At 42.7% G+C, this 21,425-nt stretch overlaps 1 protein-coding gene across 1 annotated transcript in view; it reads left to right on the forward strand.

Moving 5' to 3' along the window:
* LOC122926298 (serine/threonine-protein kinase SIK2-like) overlaps positions 1 to 20,350 on the forward strand; it is an 87,752-nt gene extending 67,402 nt beyond the window's left edge. The window contains exons 9-15 of the mRNA XM_044277668.1: positions 4,297 to 4,461; positions 8,777 to 9,020; positions 12,780 to 13,064; positions 14,355 to 14,506; positions 14,796 to 14,909; positions 17,288 to 17,379; positions 18,475 to 20,350. Of these exons, the coding sequence (XP_044133603.1) occupies positions 4,297 to 4,461; positions 8,777 to 9,020; positions 12,780 to 13,064; positions 14,355 to 14,506; positions 14,796 to 14,909; positions 17,288 to 17,379; positions 18,475 to 19,033 (1,611 nt within the window). The 3' untranslated portion in view covers positions 19,034 to 20,350. The remainder of the gene's footprint in view (positions 1 to 4,296; positions 4,462 to 8,776; positions 9,021 to 12,779; positions 13,065 to 14,354; positions 14,507 to 14,795; positions 14,910 to 17,287; positions 17,380 to 18,474) is intronic.
* Positions 20,351 to 21,425: the final 1,075 nt, after the last annotated feature.

A 21,425-nucleotide genomic window follows, 5' to 3' on the forward strand; every position in this document is an offset into this window, starting at 1 on the left:
TCGCCCGCATCCTGCCTCTGCTATGGAAAGAATCATACTTACCTACTCACCGCTGTTGTGGTCCTGCGCGCCGACTCCCGTGTGTCCATCTTCCGGTCCACGGCTTGTTTAATTCCCCTCCAGCGCTTGAGCACCAATGTCTCTGATGGACACGTCACCACTGAATCCAGTCATTGGCTGCAGAATAGCACATTGTCATCTCACCCCAGAGAGGAAGCAAACAAACTGCGGTCCGGAAAATGGGCACATGGGAAACAGTGTGCATGACCGGAGCTGCAGATAGCAGGTAAGTATGAATCTTTCCACAGCAGAGGCAGGCAGCGGCTCCTGTGAAAAGTTACTTCTTCCCAGACAATGCTTTCATGTCAGTAGCAGCACCAATGTCTACATGTTTCTCTTATTCCCATTTGCACATGATTCTCTGCATTCCAAGGAGATACATATAGAGCTTTTCTAACGTTATGGGTAAAATTCATAATTTCTTACAATTCTAAGTGTTTTCCAGTTATTAAATGCACAGTGTGTTGCATATTTACTTACAGGAATTTGGAAAATTTCAGAAATTATATTCCAATAAGTATGGATTACATGCTATCTAATTAGTCTGATTACTTACATGACAGTAAGAAAAATACTGATGTTACCATTTTATTACAGTACATTTATTACTATATTATTGGCCATTTATCAAGAAGTCGGAGTTAGAGCTGGAGCCAAAGTGTGATAAAATGTAAGAGTCGGAATCAGAACTGACTTACTGACTCTACAGCCCTGGGGCTTAGGCTAGTTTTACACTAGCACTGGACATCTCCAGCTGGGAGCAGCACTGCCAGATGCTACCTGACCCCAACCGGCCTCATTCGCTATAATAGGGACCGCCAGAGATCCAGACGCAATTCAGCAAACGTGCCGACGATCGGCCAGCCAATTCTCAACATATTTGCCAGGTTGCGGCCGTATCTCCACTGGTTTTCATTATAGTGAATTGGGCTGGACTGCAATCCGGTAGGTTCCGCCAAATGCAGAGAGATCTGGCCTGAACAGTCTGCCAGAAACCTGAATTCTGATTGGTTTCCAAGTGTAAAAAAGTCAGTCCAATTCCTTTGGCCATTGGCTGCCATTGGTGAGAGTAGCTTGGCCCCATGTGGCCGTACCCTAAATCTCCCAGTTTATAAATTGGTGTTATGTCATGATTAATGTAAAAAAATAAAATAAAAAATAATGTACTAAATTGTCATATAGTACATGACAATCTCTTTCTAACAAAGCTAGGACCAGCCCTGTACCTCACATGGATCCAGAAATCTCCCCATTCATTGTTCTGCTAGATTTATATAAACCTGACAGCTCAAGGGGAGTGTCTTTTCTGCTGCAGCTCAGGGGGCGTGTCTCAGCTCTCCCTATCACAGCTCAGGAGGTGTGTCTGTGCTCTACCTATCACAGTTTAGGAGGCAGTTGAAGGATGAAACTGAGCATGTGCGGCCATCTCTGTGAGTCTGACAAAGAAATAAGAAAAAGAACAAACAGCAGGTGGCGCTATACAGATACATTTTATTAAATAACTCAGTGGCTATGGCATATATCTTAAATTACATGCAATTACAAAAGTATTCAGATCTAGAAGCTGGTTTGAAAACAAAAGAATATTATTTGTGGGACAACCCCTTTTAATTATCACAGCGTCCACAAATTAATGGTTATCTACAATTATACCGCTATGAAGCTGGTGATACTTGTCTGTAGTTCTGTAATCAGTCTATAGCCTGCAATTATTTAACCCTTACCTTTTCTTACAGTACCTCCATTGCACACATAGACACCAACACAAAAGGGACCCGAGAACTCATCAAGCTTGGGCTACTTTCACACTAGCATTTTCCGGTATTGAGATCTGTCATAGGGTCTCAATACCGGAAAAAAAAAAAATTTAGTTTTGTCCCCATTTATTGTCAATGTGGACAAAACGTAACTGAACAGAACAGAATGCTCCAAAATGCATTCTGTTCCATTCTCGTACTGGAGAGCAAACCGCAAATGCTGGGATGCGGAACAAGACTGATCCATCATGACCCACAATGAAAGTCAATGGGGACGGATCCGCATTCTCTGACACAATAGAAAACTGATCCGTCCTCCATTGACTTTCAATGGAGTTCATGATGGATCCGTCTTGGCTATGTTAAAGATAATACAACCGGATCTGTTCATAACGCATGCAGATGGTTGTATATTATCAGTAACGGAAGCGTTTTTGCTGGACCCTGCTGGATACAGCAAAAACGCTAGTGTGAAAGTAACCTTAGTCGTCACTGAGGCTTCACAAGTATCCATACTTCTGGTCATCTGAATACATGGAGCCAGCTATTCTCCTACTGTAATGACCCTGTGACTTTCACCATGTCCTTGTTGGATACCTTGGGTGTTGCAAATCAATTTGAATTCCTGAAGGTCTTGCTACATGAATGTTTATAGACTGTATTAAATTAACTGGTAAATTTTGGGGGGAAAATGCATAAAGAAAGATCCGGCCACGTTAGATCAGGAATATAAACGGACTTCTAGTTAATTTAACACTGCAGATGCAAAATTTCACACATTTATCGGATTATAGCATGGCACGGCTGGCTTCATATAAATGTAAATGCTTGACCTTTAGTTACAGGAGTCAAAGCTGCTCCTGTTTACCAGCAAATGTTCCATGTAACCAGTATACTGCACAGCAGATTCAGTAACATACGGAATGTGCTCGGTGTCATACGTTACAGCTGGTTACCATATATCCATGTATACGTTCACATTATTAACGGTTATTGAATCAGACGTGTGGATGGAAAATGTATTCCAGACAAAAATTGGTATGGAACGGTATTAGCCTGTGCGCTTAGAGGACGTATTCGGGCGGTGATAAAGTGGACGTACCACGTTACATTATATTTGTGAGCGAAACATATAGTGCGCTATTACACCTTTTATCATGTTGTTTCCAAGTCAAAAGTGTTTGTGCTAATTAAAGGGACACTACCATCAATTTTTTTTTTTTATCCCGTATTAACAGACTGTTTAGAAATGTTATATATAAGTATGTAATTTTTATTAATTTTTTTATACAAGAACATGTGAATGGGTTTCTGGATATAATTTTTTTTATTCTATTCTGTGTACTCTACTTCCTGTTTTGGTGCTTCAACTTCCTCCTTTGTTTGGACATGACTTTCTCAGTCAGACCATTCAATCTGACCAGAGTGTGAATGGGGACAAGTGGCTCAGAGCATCACACATTACACTGATAAGTGCTCTGCTGTGGGCATATCTTTATCTAGCCCCAACAAGGGAACAATGGAGCTGTCATAGTGTTATCCAAATTCTACTAATCAATTATTATACTAATAGATACATTTCCCCATCTGTATAGGAGTTTAATCTCTCTGACTGCCAAAGAAGGACAGTACTTTGTATTTAAAGTGAATCTGTCACCTGGTTTGAGCATATTAAGGTGTTACTACTGCCATGTACAATAGAAATACCTTATTTCTTGCTGTAGTCTGAATTTTTTGTTTCATGGTTTCATTAGCGATAAAATCCACTTATAATGTTATGCAAATGAGTGTCCAAGGTGCCAAGAGGGGCGTTGTTATCCTTCTCTGGAGCCCAGTAACTCCCCTGTACAGTGCCCAGCCCGCCTTCCTTTAGAACCCAAGCTCGCCTCTTCCAGCTTAAGTAACTGCCCACACCCGAACTCTTTGCAGCTGGCCCCCTCCGCTATGTGAAATCTCACACAGGCGCAGTACCGCAGACTGCGCGATGTAGAAGCTCCTGAGGACAATAGTTTTAAATTGGTCACTGGGCTTGACGCATGCCCAGTGACACATTTGAAGCTGTTGCCCTCAGGAGCTTCACATCTGTTTCACATCCCTTCCAATCACTATAACGGGTACCACCTTCTTTCTTAACTTGCCTGTCTTCATCAGTCCTTCTGGTAGGATGTCGCCTTCTTCACCACATGATGCACGCAGAAAAAAGATCACCTGCAAATATGCAATCTCTTAGGATTGCAAAAAAAAAAAAAAAAATATATATATATACACATACACACAGCGTATATATAATATTTTATCCAAAACTATTATTTTCACATTGTCATCAAATTATTATAATTATTTAAAGTGACGATATTATTCTAAAGTGATCAGAATTATTAGGTTTTGTGTCCATACTGTTGACGTGTCACATTACTTGCTAATAATACCGGTTGAAAATTAATACTAAATTTTTTCATCTCGATTGATGTTTATATAGATGAGTTCGGTGGTGTCTCCAGTGAGCCTCTTGCCTCAAAATGTAAGGATGATGAGGACACCAGTTCTCCCAGAAACCTCAGCGGTGGAGCCTTTCTCTTACCCTCAAACCAGCTGCCAGGCTGATACCACATTCCTAGAAGAGGAGGCTGTGAATACACCAACGGTAAACACCTATACATATGAATGTCATACCACCCTGTCTCTTCTTACGTTTCACTACCAGAGTACTGCTACTTTTGAGAGTGAACTGGATATTTTTTTTTATTTAAAAGGATTTTCGGTTTGTTGGTCATCTTTTTTTGGTCTTTCATTCCGTGGATCTAGTTTCTGCCTGACATTATGTTTCTGCTCTTAGAAGTGATTATTGGTCTAGGAGCTTTGTTGGTTTAACTTCTCTTGTAGAGACTGTGCAAGAACCATAGAGACAACAGGCCAGATTTTGTCCATTAGCCCTTGAAGACCACCGTTCCCCCATCTTGTGCTCTTACAGATTTCTGGTGGCTGAGAAACCTACTTGTAGAACAGTCACCTGTCACAAATTTTTTTAACAGTCAGATTGGCTTGATAACCATAATTGTTCCCATTATTTTGATGATGGCCACAGAGTTAGACAGAAGTCACTTCTCCATTCCTACAACCCTGTTACTGGTAGTATACGCTCATACTGGAAGTTAGAAGAAGGTCATTGGACAGGGAGACAAAATGTAAGCTTGAAAGTGGAACTGTACTATCAGAAGGAGGAAATATTAGGTATAAGCGAAAGGTAAAGAGGAAGAGGTCAACAGGAATCCTCAAGAAACGGCGGAGATATAGCCACTTATAATGAGGGTGTGATGGGTTAGTGGTGTTGAATATTTTTCCTAAAGTTTGCCTAAATTTGCAGAGAGTATAACTAGAAAATGATGACATGATACTCCAGCTGCAAGATCCTCTTAATACTGGTAGCAACATGACCACCACCACAGTGATAGCAGGAGAACCCCCATAGGAGTGATAATGAAAAATACCTTGGTGGATTTTGTCTCTGGATGGAAAACTAAAATGGATGCCGGTCCCTGGGACCTTCAAAGACCAATTGGTCAAGAGATGAAAATGACCCTTGATGCAGTAGATCCATGGGCCCATAGAGTGTAATAATCCACATGTTAGCAGCCTGTATTGATAAGGCTTCGTTCACATCTGAATCAGAGTCTGGGTTAGGACTCTCCATTGTATTTGACAGAACACATAGCTTGTGCTATTTAACAGGAATATTTTCAGGAAATCCATAAAAGGTGGCACATGCCATGAAATGTGTTCGTTAGTAGCGTGCTATTACATGCACACGTTCCAGCCTAGGCGAGGGGGAGGTTATGATAGGTACATTAACGTTTCAAGGATGAACAATCATCCGAGGAGTCGTGATAGTTCAACCTCAGAAAATCTCAGCCGAGCCACTGAGAGCTGTAAAAACAATGTGTAATATCCTGTATTTTTAGCTTCACCGCGGGGATCCGCTCAGAAATGTGCTGCTGTTTCCACACACGGGGAACAGCAACATCTCTTATAAGTGCACATGCACCGCAGGGATATTAACAATCATTCCTTTTCATGTTAACAAGATTAGCTCTGTCTGGAGAGCCGGTGGCGGAAGCAACGTCTACTGGGCAAATATTCGTTGACATGAACTCTTTAGTGCCCTGGTGCCCTGACCATGTGCTTAAGAATAGCTGTAGGCCCTACATTACTTATCTTGCATGCCAGGCCTGTAGGGCTTTAATATAGCTTATAACGCTCCCCCAGCAATATTAACATTGTTAGGACATTTCTATTTAGGCAATTCTATCCTTTTAGATATTTAAAGGGAACGTGTATAAGAATTTATGGCCCAAACTTCTACCCACCTGTTATGCAGGACAATAATAGGCTCACAAGTTATGGTTTTGTATATTCTGACAGGTTCAATAACTATGAACACTGTTATTTAAATGCCTGTAAGAAATCATAAGGGTGGAGCTGATCTCCTAAATGTTCCTGGTCACCCTCCTTGTCTGACCGAGGTCCCGTAGGTTGGGTACGGCTTCCAAAACCACTTCCAGTATCCAACGCATGCAGAGTGTGCAGGTGAAGCAAAGGCTGGCACACCTCACTTCACTGCGCATGCGCCAGATGCTGGTGGAGATGGCTTGTAATGATGTACCGGCCTCCGGGTTGTCAACCAAGCCTGGAGGCGGACCTCAAAGTGTGTGACTATGAAGGAGAGCGACCCCTTGGACTCCTTAGGGTACGGCCACATGTGATGTAAATACTGCAGCGTTAACATGTGGTGTTGTGTAAAGTAAAGGGTGACATCTGAGGAAAATCCACAACACTGACTCACCAAAACCTGTGGCAAAATCCACACGTGGTTTTAACCTTGAATACAGTGTTAAAAGTTTGCCACTATACAGAAGAACATCATTGTGAAGCTGTTACTGTACCAAATGATGGGATGGTGGTGGGTCAGGGACCTTAAAGGGGTTTTATCATCTCGGACATTGGTAGCATTGGCATATCACTAGGATTTGCAACCGATGTCAGATAGGCAAGGGTCCCACCTCTTGGACCTATACCCATCTCCAGAACCGGTCCCCGAAAGTGAAGAAGAGCGCACCGCACATGCTTGGCCACCTGCCATTCTATAGGGTTTCTGAAAATTTTCAGAAGTCCCATAGAAATGAATGGCGATCACAGGTCGCAAGCATGGCCACCACTCCATTCACCTCTGTGGGACTACCGTAAATAGCCAAGCGCGCTAGCTCAGCTATTTTTGGAACACCCATAATAATTCATGAAGAGCACGCCGCAAATGTGTGCACTTTCAGGGTCCAGTCCTGGGACCATCACCTATCTGACATTGATTAGTCATATACCACCAATGTCGGAGGTGAGACAACCTTTTGATCCTCATGTTGGTAACGCTTGGAATTTCACTTTAGGGCTTTTTAATGGCAGCAGCTGTTTTGGTCGGGGCAAGTTGTTTGCACTGTGTTCAGTCGGATTTCTGAATAGGTAGTCTCAGGCAGCTGTAGCTTTAGATTGAAGGTGTAGTCCTACATGCTTTGTCTAGTGTCTCTAACAGCGCTCTTTCTGGCAGGAGAAAAGTGACATTTGGAAGTTGTTTCATCAGCAGACACGTACAATTCCTTCTTCATGAGGGACGCTTCAGAGCTAATTGTTTAATTTATGTACTCATACCATGCACATTCCTCCTGTGAGAACACCACAGCCTGGACATCCAGTTAAAGGAGCAGGCAACGTGCGCTGGCATCATCAAGGCCGGAAAGAAATTACACTGCTTAGGAGGCCCCTCTGGTTTTGAAGTTCATAGGATCAGCAGCTCGCAGATGCCGTTTTCCTCTGGAACGATTTCTTAGTCACATCCTGGAGAGAAATGATTAAATTCCCAAGTCTCTGCCACCATTTCCTGGATGGTTCTCTTTTAAGCTCCTTCCCTGCCAAAGGCATTGTTGTTGTTATATCGCTGATTTGGGCCCGGTCTTACTGCTGCAAATCAGACGTTTTCAGCATAGCCCTTTTTTTCCCCTTTTAATTATATAGTTATGCATCATTTGCATGGCTGAACCAGTTGACCTTGGGGCTCACACGAGATCATCAAGGTATTTGGTCTTTGTCGGAAATACAGGGTGCACTCTGTCTAGGCCACGAGTGCTTTTCGTATAGGGAGAGCTAATCAAGCAAGGAAACCTACATGCACGGTTTAGGTATTTGAGAACAGTTTTGCACAAATGATCAATTGTGAGGATTTCCAGCCTTATTCTTCATTGAGGGCCAGGATCTATTTTGCTGTCTGCTTCATCGCCGTAACCTAAACGGTGATAGTATATGTCCTATATATGCAGTAATATGTAGGGAGCGGTTTTTAGACATTGTCTGGCGGTATTATTTAGGATTTGAATAGTATTATTGTATTAGCATTATTATATATAGCAATATACTGTGGTTTTATTAAGATATTTATATTTTATATACACGACTTTTGTCAGTCGAAAAGTGCTAAGCGGGGGAGGGATTTACTTTGTAATTATCGCTATGGTCGTGCTTGCACACAATAGGATAAAGCACCCACAGTATGTGCGCTCCCACACTCTTGGCCACCAGAGAGGCCAGCGCTTTTTCCTATAGTGTGCAAGCACGACCACTGTTGCTGGATTGCAGGGTGGTCGTAACCCTTGGATACAAGCAGTGTATAATGTGAAGAAAAAATTAATCAAGCGAGCAAAGAAGGCAATATGGAAAATCACAATACATTAGTAAGCGCCTTGTATTAACTTTTATCTCCATGATAAATGCAATTTGCTGATGTGAGACAACCCCTTTAAATTGTGTCAGCCACATTATTAAATGACCTATGCAGTCTCAAGGAAGACAATGGAAGCAGGTTTTCCTTGTAACCTAAGACGTGCTGGAGATTTCTGACTTTTATTTTCTGCTTACAGGTTAATGGCTGCCTGATGGATCCTCTACCCCCTGTAGCAATGAGGAAGGGTTGCCAATCTCTGCCGAGCAATATGATGGAGACCTCTATCGACGAAGGAATTGAGACAGAAGATGACTCTGAGGAGGATCCGGCTGCGGCGTTTGCAGCATTTCAAGGCAGACGTAGTGGGCAGAGACGTCACACTCTGGCAGAAGTGACCAACCAGTTAGTGGTCTTGCCCACTGTAGCACCAGACATGGAAGGTAAGTCTTTAAAAAAGTTTTAACCCTAATACCTACCGATGTAGCCACCATTATTTTGAAAGGCCTAATGAATGAATGCAAGACAAACACATTACGATAATACAACAAATCTCGTTACAGTGGCCATCCTGGCACAGCTGGTGTCAAAAAACACCGGCTACATCTGTATGTACAGTGTGCACACAGAAATGAGTACATCGTGTTCTTCACTGGTTTTTCTGCACAAAACTAAGCTATTTGAGGTTCTAATGACAGTAAAACTAGCCATATACAGTAGATTAATAGTGGCCAAACCAGTCAATTTTGGCAAGACCAGCTGACCATCTAATATGTATGGGGACCTTCTGACTCTTCCCCGAAAGTGAATTGTGTGGGAGAAAAGGGGGGTGCTGTTAGATTTCAACATGCCTGATCCTTTTGTTCTCAGAGAAGGTAAGCCGCCATAGGTGTCTGCAAGTGGCTTTTACCCTGTCCCCATGCATGCATGCTTCTCCATGCCGGTAGGGGCAGTCTAAGATATACTTCTTAATGAGTCCCAAAAACTCCTAATCATAGGGCCTAGAGGGATCAAATGTTCTACGGTACATTGCACATAAAGTAATGGACTCTGTTACATGATCCTTGTAGACCAACTTGCCAAGAGCAATACAAAGTTCTACATACTGCACTCTCCTCAATTCTGCATTTCAGGGCCATTGAGCGGGTGCTATTAGGACATTTAAAGGATGCCCTATCCTCCGGATAGATCATCAGGATCAGATCGGAAGTGGTCTGACCCCCGAGACCCCCGCCAATCAGCTGTTTGAGAAGGCACCTGCGCTCACATTAGCGCTGCGGCCCTCTCACAGCTCACTAAACATAGCGCCATACATTGTATAGTGGCAGTGCTTGGTATTGCGCCCAGTCCATACACTTCTATGGGGCTTACCTGCGTCTAGGCTATGTGACCGATAAACGTGACGTCACTGGCCTAGGGAAAGCAGAGAGAAGCTGCACGCACTGTTGCCTTCTCAAACAGCTGATCAGTATAAAACTCCCAGAAAACCAATCAGTATGCACTACCAGCTCTTCTCTGCACCAACAAGTTTCCACAAGATGGAGGTGATTATGTAGGGTTACCTATTGTCTGACCCAGGTATATATTCGGGAACTCGTGTATGTGTAATCTGTACCCAGATGGACTTATAGGAGGTGTCTATGTACAACAGCGCCTGAGCAAGTGACCTATAAGGTTACATGCACACGACCGTGTGTGTTTTGCGGTCCGCAAATTGCGGATCTGCAAAAAAAAACGGATGACATCTGTATGCCATCTGTTTTTTTTGTGTTTTTTTTCAGATCTGTTCTAACAACGCCTATTACGGACAAGAATAGGACATGTTCTTTTTTTTTTTTGCGTGGCTAAGGAACGGACATACTGATGTGGACAGCACACGGTGTGCTGTCTGCATTTTTTGCAGACCCTTTGAAATGAATGAGTCCGCATCCTATCCGCAAAAAAATCGTAACGGAAACAAACAACGTTCGTGTGCATGCAGCCTAAGAGTGTATGGGTATCCTAGTTGTGGACCTTCACTCATTGAATTAACATTGGTGGGCCCAAGGTAAATCCACATTTTCCCTGCAATTGCCATCAGCCTAGCCCCCGGTATACAGCTCATTGTGAAGAGCGCTGCCTCATGATAGGGGCTGGTGCCTCAAGCACTTGCTGCATACTCAGTCTTTACTGACTAATTCAGAATCCAGAGACTCATGTGCCATCAGGAATTTCACTCTAGAAGTGACAAGATGAAAGAATGGTGGTGGTGAGAGGCGTACAGATTCTCATCACAGCTACTACAATATTTCAAGCACATTCCTTTTTTGTACTAACCTTCAACCGAGCATCTTTAGTTAAAGGCTCCTTTACTGATTTGCCTTGAAAATTTTGACAATACAGCCAGCGATATTTAAAGAAAAGGTTACCTCGGCACATTTGTCACTGACAACCCATTCATCCAAACGCATGCAGCGAAAACAAAGTACCGTATATTTGTGTGCGTGAAAGGCGAATCTGACTGTGGATTGCATTGAAAGGTTTATACATTCATGCCTACACAGTCATGTATTTGTACAGTTGTACGCTTTACCATTAATACTGTTACTGTAGCAATGAGGTTAAGGGGCTTACCAAGGCAACCCGTCTCAAAAGGAAACTGGTGCAGTGATGCCTGGCCTCTCTAACCACCAGTGTGACCAATTGCCTTCAGAAGTCACCTAATTAGTACATAGAGTCCACCTGTATGTAATTTATTCTCAGTAGAACTACAGCTGTTATGTGAAATACTCAGAGGTTTGTTAGTGAACATTATTGTATGTGAATAAGATTAATTAATTAATTATTATTATTATAATTATTATTATGAAAACCAAGGAACACCCCAGACAGGTCAGGGATAAAGTTGTGGAGAAATGTAAAGCAAGGTTAGCTTATAAAAAAAAAAAAAAAAAAAAATATCCCAAGCTGTGAACATCTCACTTAGCACTGTTTAATCCATCGTCCGAAAATGGAAGGAGTATGGCACAACTGCAAATCTAACAAGACATCGCCATCCACCTAAACTGACAGCCCAGGCAAGGATAGCACTAATAAGAGAAGCAGCCCGTGGTCACTCTGGCGGAGCTGCAGAGATCCACAGCTCAGGTGGGAGAATCTGTCCGCAGGACAACTATTAGTCGTGTACTCCCCAAATCTGGCAATAATAATCTTCATTTATATAGCGCCAGCATATTCTGCAGTGCTTTACAGTTCAGGGGTTAATGTACAAACAGTCATTAATAACATAGAAAGACACATGTCAATAATTACAAGAGGAATGAGGGCCCTGTTCGCAAGAAAGCCATTTTTTTTAAAGCAAGCCATAAGCACACGTTTGCAGTTTGCCACAAGCCATGTAGGGGACACATCAAACATGTGGCAGAAGGTGCTCTGGTCAGATGAGACCAAAGTTGAACTTTTTGGCCTAAAGAGCTGAGCCTGGACATAACCCCTTCTTTATCCATTCAGCCTGTATGAGTGGAGCATCAGAGCATTTCATCCTCCGATGCACCCCTTGCCCTGTTTTGTGTACATTTTTACACTGTTAGGAAGAGGATTCTGCCTAGCAGTGATTCCCGTGACGTCACCATCACTAATGGTCAGTCTATAGCGCTGCCCTGTGCTGTTTTACAAGCTAGGGCAGCGCTAAAGACCGCCCATTAGTGCCGGGCTCACTGCTAGGCAGAAGTCTTCACCTAGCAATCCCATTCAGAGACCCGGCACGCCACCGGATCTAAAGAAAAAGCCCTTGCCTTGCGTGATACAGCACATGGCAAGGGGGAGCATCAGAGCATGAAATGCTGAATGAGAGAAGGAGGGGTTATGTCTGGATTCAGCTCTGAAGCCGGACAAGCCCTTTAAGGGCCATCCACGTAATACATTTTAACAGTCTCACTCATAGAGGGAGGTCTTGACCAGGAGACCCCATTGTCTTTATAAAACAACCCCTTTAATGTTTCATACCTCAGCAGTTTTGCCTTGATTTTACCCAAAATATGTAAACTTTCTTTGCCTCACTCACTATAGCATCTTAAGTAGGATCATGAGACATATGTATTTGATATGTTGTTTGGAGATGGCTTTGGCCTAATGCCATCAAAGAGTAGTAATGTTGGCTTCTAATGAACTGTAGACTGATGACTGCGATGAAAGTCTTAAATTTATCACATTATTCATTGCAGGCAAACTTTTCACTATCGGTAACAACCCATCTCTGGGAAGCGTCGACTCTGAATACAACGGGGGATCTGTTCAGAGCGACCTCAACTTTCAGGAAGATACTGGAGTTCTGAAGGAAGTGGCTATGGCTAACCAGTCTGTCACCAGGCTTACTCCACCGTATATAGGTTTACGGCCTACCACCCTGGCCATGCCAGCGATGTCTTCTGAAAAGCGTGAAGCACACAACAGGTCTCCAGTCAGTTTTCGCGAAGGAAGACGGGCTTCTGACACCTCACTAACACAAGGTACTGCTCCTGTTACCTTGGATAGCCTTTTTTCATCCTACAAAAATTTGGCTTATGCAAAAAAAAAAAACAATCAAGCACTGTGCGACATAACAATGACTCAAAAATGCAAAAAGACCACAGATAATCGAATGTAGTACAACATTTTATATATCTTTATTTATTGATTATACAGTAATATAAAAGAAAAACATTAAAATAATTCCTGCAGCATGGGACAGTTATAGTTGCCATTGAAAGCATGGCTACCCTGCATGATCTAAAATGCAAAGGGGCACTAGAGTGGTTAGCATCTGCATGATCATAAAAAATTATATGCAATATGATCTAACCAATAAGACGACACTACAGGGCGGTTAACATCTGCTTGATCATTAACGATTACGGGGGTCATTTATTAAGACCAGTGTTTTAGACACCGCTCTTATAAGCCCTATAGCTGGCGGTGGATCCGCCAAAGTTATCCAGAGGCGCCGGCCTCTACGTAACTTCGGCATATCTAGCACCGGTCTAAATTTAGACCATTTTCTGCGCCTAAAACAGGCATAGAAGATGATGAATGAGACGGGCCTGCCATTGCGTGCCCTTCCCGGCCCACGCCACAGCCACATTTTTAGACCTGGGGTGAGCGGGGAAAAAGTCGCAGACATCTATATGTATACACATAAGAGACAATATAGAGAGCTAGGTCTTTATATGCAAAAATTATTTACTAGTTAAATAGTAGCAAACTTGCACTTGGCTCACCCTTCAGTGCCAATTATAACTGTAAACTAAACATGCTATAGTATAGATAAAATACCATCAGAAATAAAGATGTGCAAAGGCCCATTAGTGTAGTCACTACAGCCTAGATTATACCGTCTACCATATTATGGAAGTGCAGCAATGCTTTCTATGGCGCTTGTAACTATCCCATACTGCGGAAATTATTTGAATTTTTTATATTACGAATTAAAAAAGATGTAGTAAATTTTGTAAAACATTTGATTATTTTTGGTCTTTTAGCTTTTTGGGATAATTAACTTGGATAGCCGCTTAAGAACTGCCCACTGTATAGAAGTACATGTGCCAGGCGGTCCAGATCCTTAAAGCCTATGCCATTGTGTGGTTTAAGCCGGCTGCCTGAGCGAGCGATCTGTTCCTGACCGATGGACCCCGGAGAAACTATGTCTTTTTGACTCTTCAGGGTCAGGCTTAAAAAAATAAATAAAAGGAAAGCAAAAATGAAATAACACCTACAAATAAATATGAAATGTGCTTTAACTTTTTCTTATTATGCCACCCTAGGAATCGTGGCATTCCGGCAGCACCTTCAGAACTTGGCAAGAACCAAGGGCATCCTAGAGCTCAATAAGATCCAAATGCTATATGAGCAAATGGGACCTACTGAAGATCCAAATCTCACACCCCATAACCTAGAAGATCCCAACCACCCCCAGGTATAATGTAAGCCATGTTGGGGATAGACTAATGAATGTGTAGAGAAATAGTGCAAGTAAAGAAGTATTGTATGGAACCATCCGATTCCATTAGTACTTCACTCTCTTCATGTACTTGATTGCGGACATATTTTGTCTCAGACGAGTGGATTTTTTAGCATAGCAATAGGTGAATAATATAAATAATGGTGTAGGTGCTATGTTAGTTACATGGTTTCAGGGCTCAAATTATGTTCTACTTAGGATTTTATCATATGTTTATTGCATTTATCGGCTTTTGTTTTTTCAGACGAGTCTCTGTGCACAGCTTCAGAATATTTCAGCATTCCCGAATAACCTGCAACCTCCGCTACTGTCCAGGCGTCAGAGTTTGGAGACCCAGTATTTACAGCACAGGCTGCAGGTAGGAAACCATATCTTGAATATGTGACATCTACTTTACAAGGCAGCTTCATACCTCGCAGCATTCGAAAATCCTAAGGAGGAAAAACAGCTGTGGCACACGTGATGCCCCATGGCAATTTCTTTCACACTAAGCTATGCTTCTAAGTCAACCCAGTATCTATCTATACACACCTAATCCTGCCCAGTCACTGTTGTGCCCCCAGATAGTAGTTATTCCCCTTGACTGCCCCCCTGACATTAGAATGCTCCCTTTGTGCAACCACACAGTAGTTATGCCCTCTTTGTGCCACCAAACAGTAGTGATGCCACCTATGTGACCCCGCACAGTAGTCATGTCCACTTAGTGTCCCTACACAGTAGAATGCTGCCTTAGTGCTCCACACAGTAGATTACCCCCTTAGTGCCCTCACACAGTATTTATGCCCTCTTAGTGCCACCCACACAGTAGACTACCCCCTTAGTGCTCTCACAGTTATGTCCCACACACAGTAGACTAACCCCTTTAGAGCCCCACACAGTAGTCATGCCCCGACACAGTAGACTACCACTACCCCCTTAGTGCACTCACAGTTATGCCCCCAACACAGTAGACTAACCCCTTTAGAGCCCCACACAGTAGACTACCACTATCCCCTTAGTGCCCTCACAGTTATGCCCACTTAGTGCTTCCACAAAATAAAATGCCCCTATAGTGACCCTACATAGTAGTTATGCCCCTCTGGCAATAATGCTGCCCCATTAGTGCTTTTCTTGCAATAATGCTGTCCCCCTTAGTGCGCCCTTAGCATTAATAAAATAAAAAGTTATAATCCCACCCAGCCCGGTATCCCTGATGAACAGAGAACACCATGCTCTCCCCAGAAGCAGGCGCAGTGCATTAACTTCATTGCACCTGCTGAGTTGAGCAGGAGAGCACACAGGCCTGGGAATGAACCCTAGCCTTTGCACTTTCCTGCACAGCTCAGTAGGTGCATTGACATCACCGCATTGCACCAGCCACTGAGGAGCTCATAGGCTAGTGGACGGTGGAGCAGGGAGCTGACTGCATTGGAAGGCATGCAGATAACATGCTGAAACAGTGGAACGTGCGTGGTTCTGTAAGGATCATAAACTTACTGAAATGTGGGTATAGAATCAGCACATTGTCAAGTGCACTCAGACAGTAGGTTGGTGACCTACGTGTAAACCAGGGCTGTGGAGTCGGAGTCGAGGAGTCGGAGTCGGAGTCAATTTTGGGTACCTGGAGTCGGAGTCGGCAAAAAATGAACCGACTCCGACTCCTACTAAATTTAAATTGGAATAAAAAAATAAAAAAGCAAGTTTAAATGTCCGAATTCATAAACAGTTATAATTAATGACTTCTCTACTGTAAGAATAAAGGCCAATGCATGCAGTGCCTCACGTAACCGCAAAACAAACGCGTTCAGTGATGTGAAGAAGCATGCTTTTCATATGCTTCACTATATGGTACGCAATGCACAATTAGGAGCGGCAATACATATACTTTGCATTGTGTTGTGTTCTGATGTTACAGGGAACACAATGCCCATGGTTATCCTCGCCTCTCACTGATAAGGGATTAAGTAAATGTGTGTTCTGCAGGACTAGAGACACTTGTATAAGTGAAGGGAATGGAGGGTCAATAGTTCAAGACTGAAGCTGTAAACCATGGATGTCAAACTCATGGCCCTCCAGATGTTGCAAAACTACAACTCCTATCATTCCCTGATAGCTGTAGTTTGCCCAGGCATGATGGGAGTTGTAGTTTTGCAACAGCTGGAGGGCCACGAGTTTGACATCCCTGCTGTAAACCATTGGAAAAACTGCTGTCATTCAGCTAAGGCTATAAAACGTGTAAACTCAGAATGTTATCTTAAACTTTAAACATGACTATGGGATTCTTCTAGGGAAATCATGTTTTAAAATAAATGTCCCTTCTTGGATCCTCCCACTGCCCTGTCTTCAGCAGAAGATCAGCACACAAAGGAGAAGGCAGCAGCTTCTGCCCAACTACCTCTCTGTGCTAGAAGAGCTTAGAAGAACTTCTTTCTTTCCTTCAAGGAATGTATAAAATACATTTGCATATTAAATACAGAGGAGTCGGGGAGTCGGAGTCGGAAGTACAAAAAACTGAGGAGTCGGAGTCGGAGCATTTATCTACCGACTCCACAGCCCTGGTGTAAACCATAATTCCAGAGATTGGCCACAATCCAGGCTTCCCGGATTTCTATGCTGCCAGTATTCAGAATAGAATAAATATACTGATTTTGTTTCCTTGTCATAGGCCCCTGCTTACTGACTCAAGTTTCTTGTTGACATGTCTGTGATACTAATCACTTCTTCACATTCTCAATCAATGTTTTGCTTCCTTTGCAGAAAGGGAGTCTGCTGGTAAAAGCTCAGAACAGTTGCCCGCTGTACTGTAAGGAAACACCCAGAAGTTTGGAGCAGCAACTTCAGGAACACAGGTGAACATGAGATCCAGTCATTAGCACATGTCTAGGTTTACTTGTTAGCATTCCAGACACTCTTCTCCCTGGCTGGTTCTTTTTGTTTGCGGTCCAGGCCATGTTCCCATAGGCAAGTATGTTTGGGTATATACAGATTTCCCATAGAGGTGAATGTCAGAGTGGTGCATGCGCAGCCACCTCTCCGGTCAAAGACCAGGACCAGCTTGGAGACCCCATTCCAGAGATGTGTACAAGTCCTTTAAGTAGGTCCGCATCTATCAGGCATTTATCTTATTGCTGTGCCATAAATGTCTGAGGCTGTCTATACATATTGAATAGCCAGAACAAAAAAAGTTCAGGCAGTTGAAATCCAGCTACCCGATCTTTATCTCCTCTGACGTCTGCTGCCGGGGTACAGTTGGGATGCTCTCTTAGACATTAGATGGTCAGCCGGTCCTGCCTGGCCAGCTTAAAATGGGAATACCCTGTAAGCTATGAGATGATAGAGTGATTTGAAGCATGGGCAGTGCTCTTGATTACACCAAATTTTTAGGTGGGGGATATAACTGAATATCCCTGTGTCCAAAAGCATAGCGCCTCTTTATTTTGCCCTTTTACAGAATCTGTCAGCTCCGAAACACCCCCCCCAAACTAGAGTAGGTCATGTATAGTGTAAGTAGTGCTAAGTGCACTTATGTAATTTTTATCTTCATGCATTCCGATGCTGTGCTCCTACAAACCTGCAGTAAAATGCATTAAGAGGACTGCTCTGAGTCCTCTCCATTATGTGTGTGAGCCCAGGAGTCCTCTCAATGCCTTCTACTGCTGGTTTGTTGAAGCGTTGGAATGCAAGTGAAGATATAAATTATATTACCGGACTCCGCTTAGACCATTGACCGCTTACTCTAGTTTGGGGGTGTTTCGGAGCGGACTGATTCATTTTAACATGACTGGTTGGTAAAGTCCAACCAGACTACATTGAAGCAGAGCCTTATTACATTCAGTATCTCGTCAGCTTTATACTTGTTTTGCGCTCCTCTTTGTGTTTTATATTTTTGCTGTCATTACAGTAGTTGTACAGTAGAGTAATTCATTTCACTTACCATCACACAGGCTACATCAGAAGCGGCTCTTCTTGCAGAAGCAACCACAGCTACAGGCTTATTTCAACCAGATGCAGATAGCGGAAAACACTTATCCAATGCAAGGGCAGCAGCTCCCATTATCACACCAGGAGTCCATGCAACAGAATCAGTTCAGCTTGTCACAACCACTGAGCCCGGTACTGGAACCCGCGTCTGATGAAATGCAATACGATCCATTCTTAAGTCAGTATCACAAGCTGCATTCCCAGCAGATGCAACACATGGTACAGCCCAGTCAACCACAGGTCCTAACCCAAGTTCACATGCAGCAGCAGCCCTTACAGTATGCCTACCAGACATGTGAATTACCTGGAGTGCCAACACTTGAATCGGAGTATACAAACCAATGCCAGTATTCTATAGATACAAGTCAACAAAGCGGAGTGGCATTACACGATGCCCAGGGTAATCTAACCGGACACGATCCTCAAGCATCTTACAAAACATTGAACCTCAACGAGCCTTATGACTGTGAGATGATGGAAACTGTTGACTCTCAGCACAGTGGCTATGTTTTAGTCAATTAGTCCCTTCAGAAGAATTACTGTATCGTGTCAGTAGGTTTTAAGATGTAGGAGGAGAAAGTTTACTTGTAACTACTTTTTTCTTTTTCCCGAATGAAGAAGAAGTCTACTTGATAAGGAATCTAGCCTACAGAGCAGAATTGCGTCTCTGGATTTCTCAAATGTTACAAGTCCTGTACAGGCAGAGAAAAAAAAGGCGTCCTGCGAGGAATTCATTAGGACATTTTCTGGATCTTCTAGTGGAGAAGACCCTGACCTTCTGAAAAACAACAAACTTGGCTACTAGATTAGCACGCTGGTCCTCCAAGGACCTGCAATATGGAGCTTTCGTATGCCGAAGCACCTTTTGAAAGCAATATAGTTTTCTTTCTTTTTTTTCTTTTTTTTTTTTCAGGACAAAAAGTGTATAATGACCCTAACGTTGCGGTCAAAAACTTCTTGTAAATGAACTTTAGAAAAAAACTTTTAATCTAAGCTACTGAGAGAGGCAGCAAGCACCTTCCCAAACAATATGGAGAAGCAAAGAACTGACTCTAGTGACCAGATACTACACTACTGTTTGGAGGTACACATGTCACGATGAACCTCAGCAAAATAAAAGCGACTTGGTGTGATGACCTCGATAAGAGGTGACGCCGAGTGGACTTGATTTGCTCGAAGCAAAATTAACTGAACAGAAAATAAGCTTCCTATATTTCATGGACAGCATGGGTTTTGAGATTCTAGATAACTGTTTGGCAGTAGACCAGGATGTGTCGTACATTGGTGGTGGAGACATTATGTAGACCTCCTTGGAAATTCAGTAGGTTTCGGGAGGTGACACAATTGTTACGAAACTGTAAATTTTTAGCATAATGAAGAAATAATAATCTCGACTGTGTTTTTAGGTCACAGTAATACTATACGTTGCTGTTTGTCGACAAAGCTTTGTACATTTGTTAAAACTATTTAGATTTTAGTCAGGAAAACTCGAAATGAGCTACAAAAAAAATGGTGTGATGTGCGGTAGTTTTGTGCCTTTATGAGTTCTTTTACATAGAGTACACGTTACTTTTTTTTTTTTTTTCAAGATTGAAACCAGTTAGACCGTACCCCATTTCTATCAATGCTACATCCAAAGTCGATTCAGAGTTTGTGTGTATTTACGTCTGTTCCACTGTGTGGAAAGCAAAAAGCGTTTTAATTCAATGTTTTTGATTGCTTGTTTGTAGAAAGGAAATGTTTTAAGAAGTATTATAGCAATATTTAATTCTATTTAATGTCATGAACTGTTGATATTAACCGTGGCAATCGATGTTTCATGAAGAAGCTGGCGCAAGGGAGTTAAGAGTACCCCTACGTAAGAGTTTATCAGATAAAAGTAGTATTTGATATAGGTTACACTATAGACGTAACCTCAGATTCAGTATACCTACCCGATCACATGTTGCACTTTCTATAGAGTTGAGGTTTAATATAGCCATAATGTGGTAGATTTCATTATATTACCACATTTTTTGGGGGAAAGAAGAAAAGACAGTAGTATTAATTGACTTCCTCCTCCCATATTAGAGCATATAGATCTGTTGTGTTTTCTGAGCCACATAACACTACTATTAGGTGTAGGCGCTTTGTGCACATTTTCTGTCTTTTGATAGAAGCCCTTTTAGAAGAGGTCATCAGTGGCTGTCTGGGTCCTAGGACCTAAACCAATCTCTAGTAATACAAGAGCTAGGAGACAAAGGGTTACTGGGCTCGGGAGAGTGTTATAGCCCCTTCTTTCTAGTCATAGGTTTAGGTCCAGACGACCCACCAATGTCCTCTTCTGACATGTATGGCATATCACAAAATGTGCACAAAGGGTGGGTTTTACAGGGGTTGCTTGAGATCAGAAAAACAGGTCTGTAACAGCACCACTCTTCTTCATGGGCTGTGTCTGGAATTGCAGCTCATTTAAAGGGAGGCTGTCATGTTGAACATGGTGTCTGACCTGCAGGCGGCATGTTATAGAGCAGCAGGAGCTGAGCAGATTGATATAACGTTTTTTGGGAAACTTGATTCATAATAACATATACTTTATCCATTTAAATCCCAGTTCTTTCTATGTGTATGAGTCCAGTGGGCTGGATCTTGCATACAGGAAGAGCCATCAATAACTAATGACTCTTAAGGGCTCTTTCACACGAGCGTGTCCCTTGTAGGAATCGCGCTCCGTGTAAGAGAGGAATCGTGCGGTCTGGACTACAGAAGCAAACGCCGTTATCATGATTGATAATGCTGTGTGCCTCTGCCTGACCTTTCTGTATCGGAATCATAGTGAAAGCTTTAGTATAATTCAGTTACAGAAAGGTCAGGCAGAGGCACACAGCATTATCAATTATAATAGGCCGTGTGCTTCTGTAGTCCAGACCTCACT

The sequence above is a fragment of the Bufo gargarizans genome, chromosome 2, assembly GCF_014858855.1.
Source record: "Bufo gargarizans isolate SCDJY-AF-19 chromosome 2, ASM1485885v1, whole genome shotgun sequence".
Classification (NCBI taxonomy): Eukaryota; Metazoa; Chordata; class Amphibia; order Anura; family Bufonidae; genus Bufo; species Bufo gargarizans.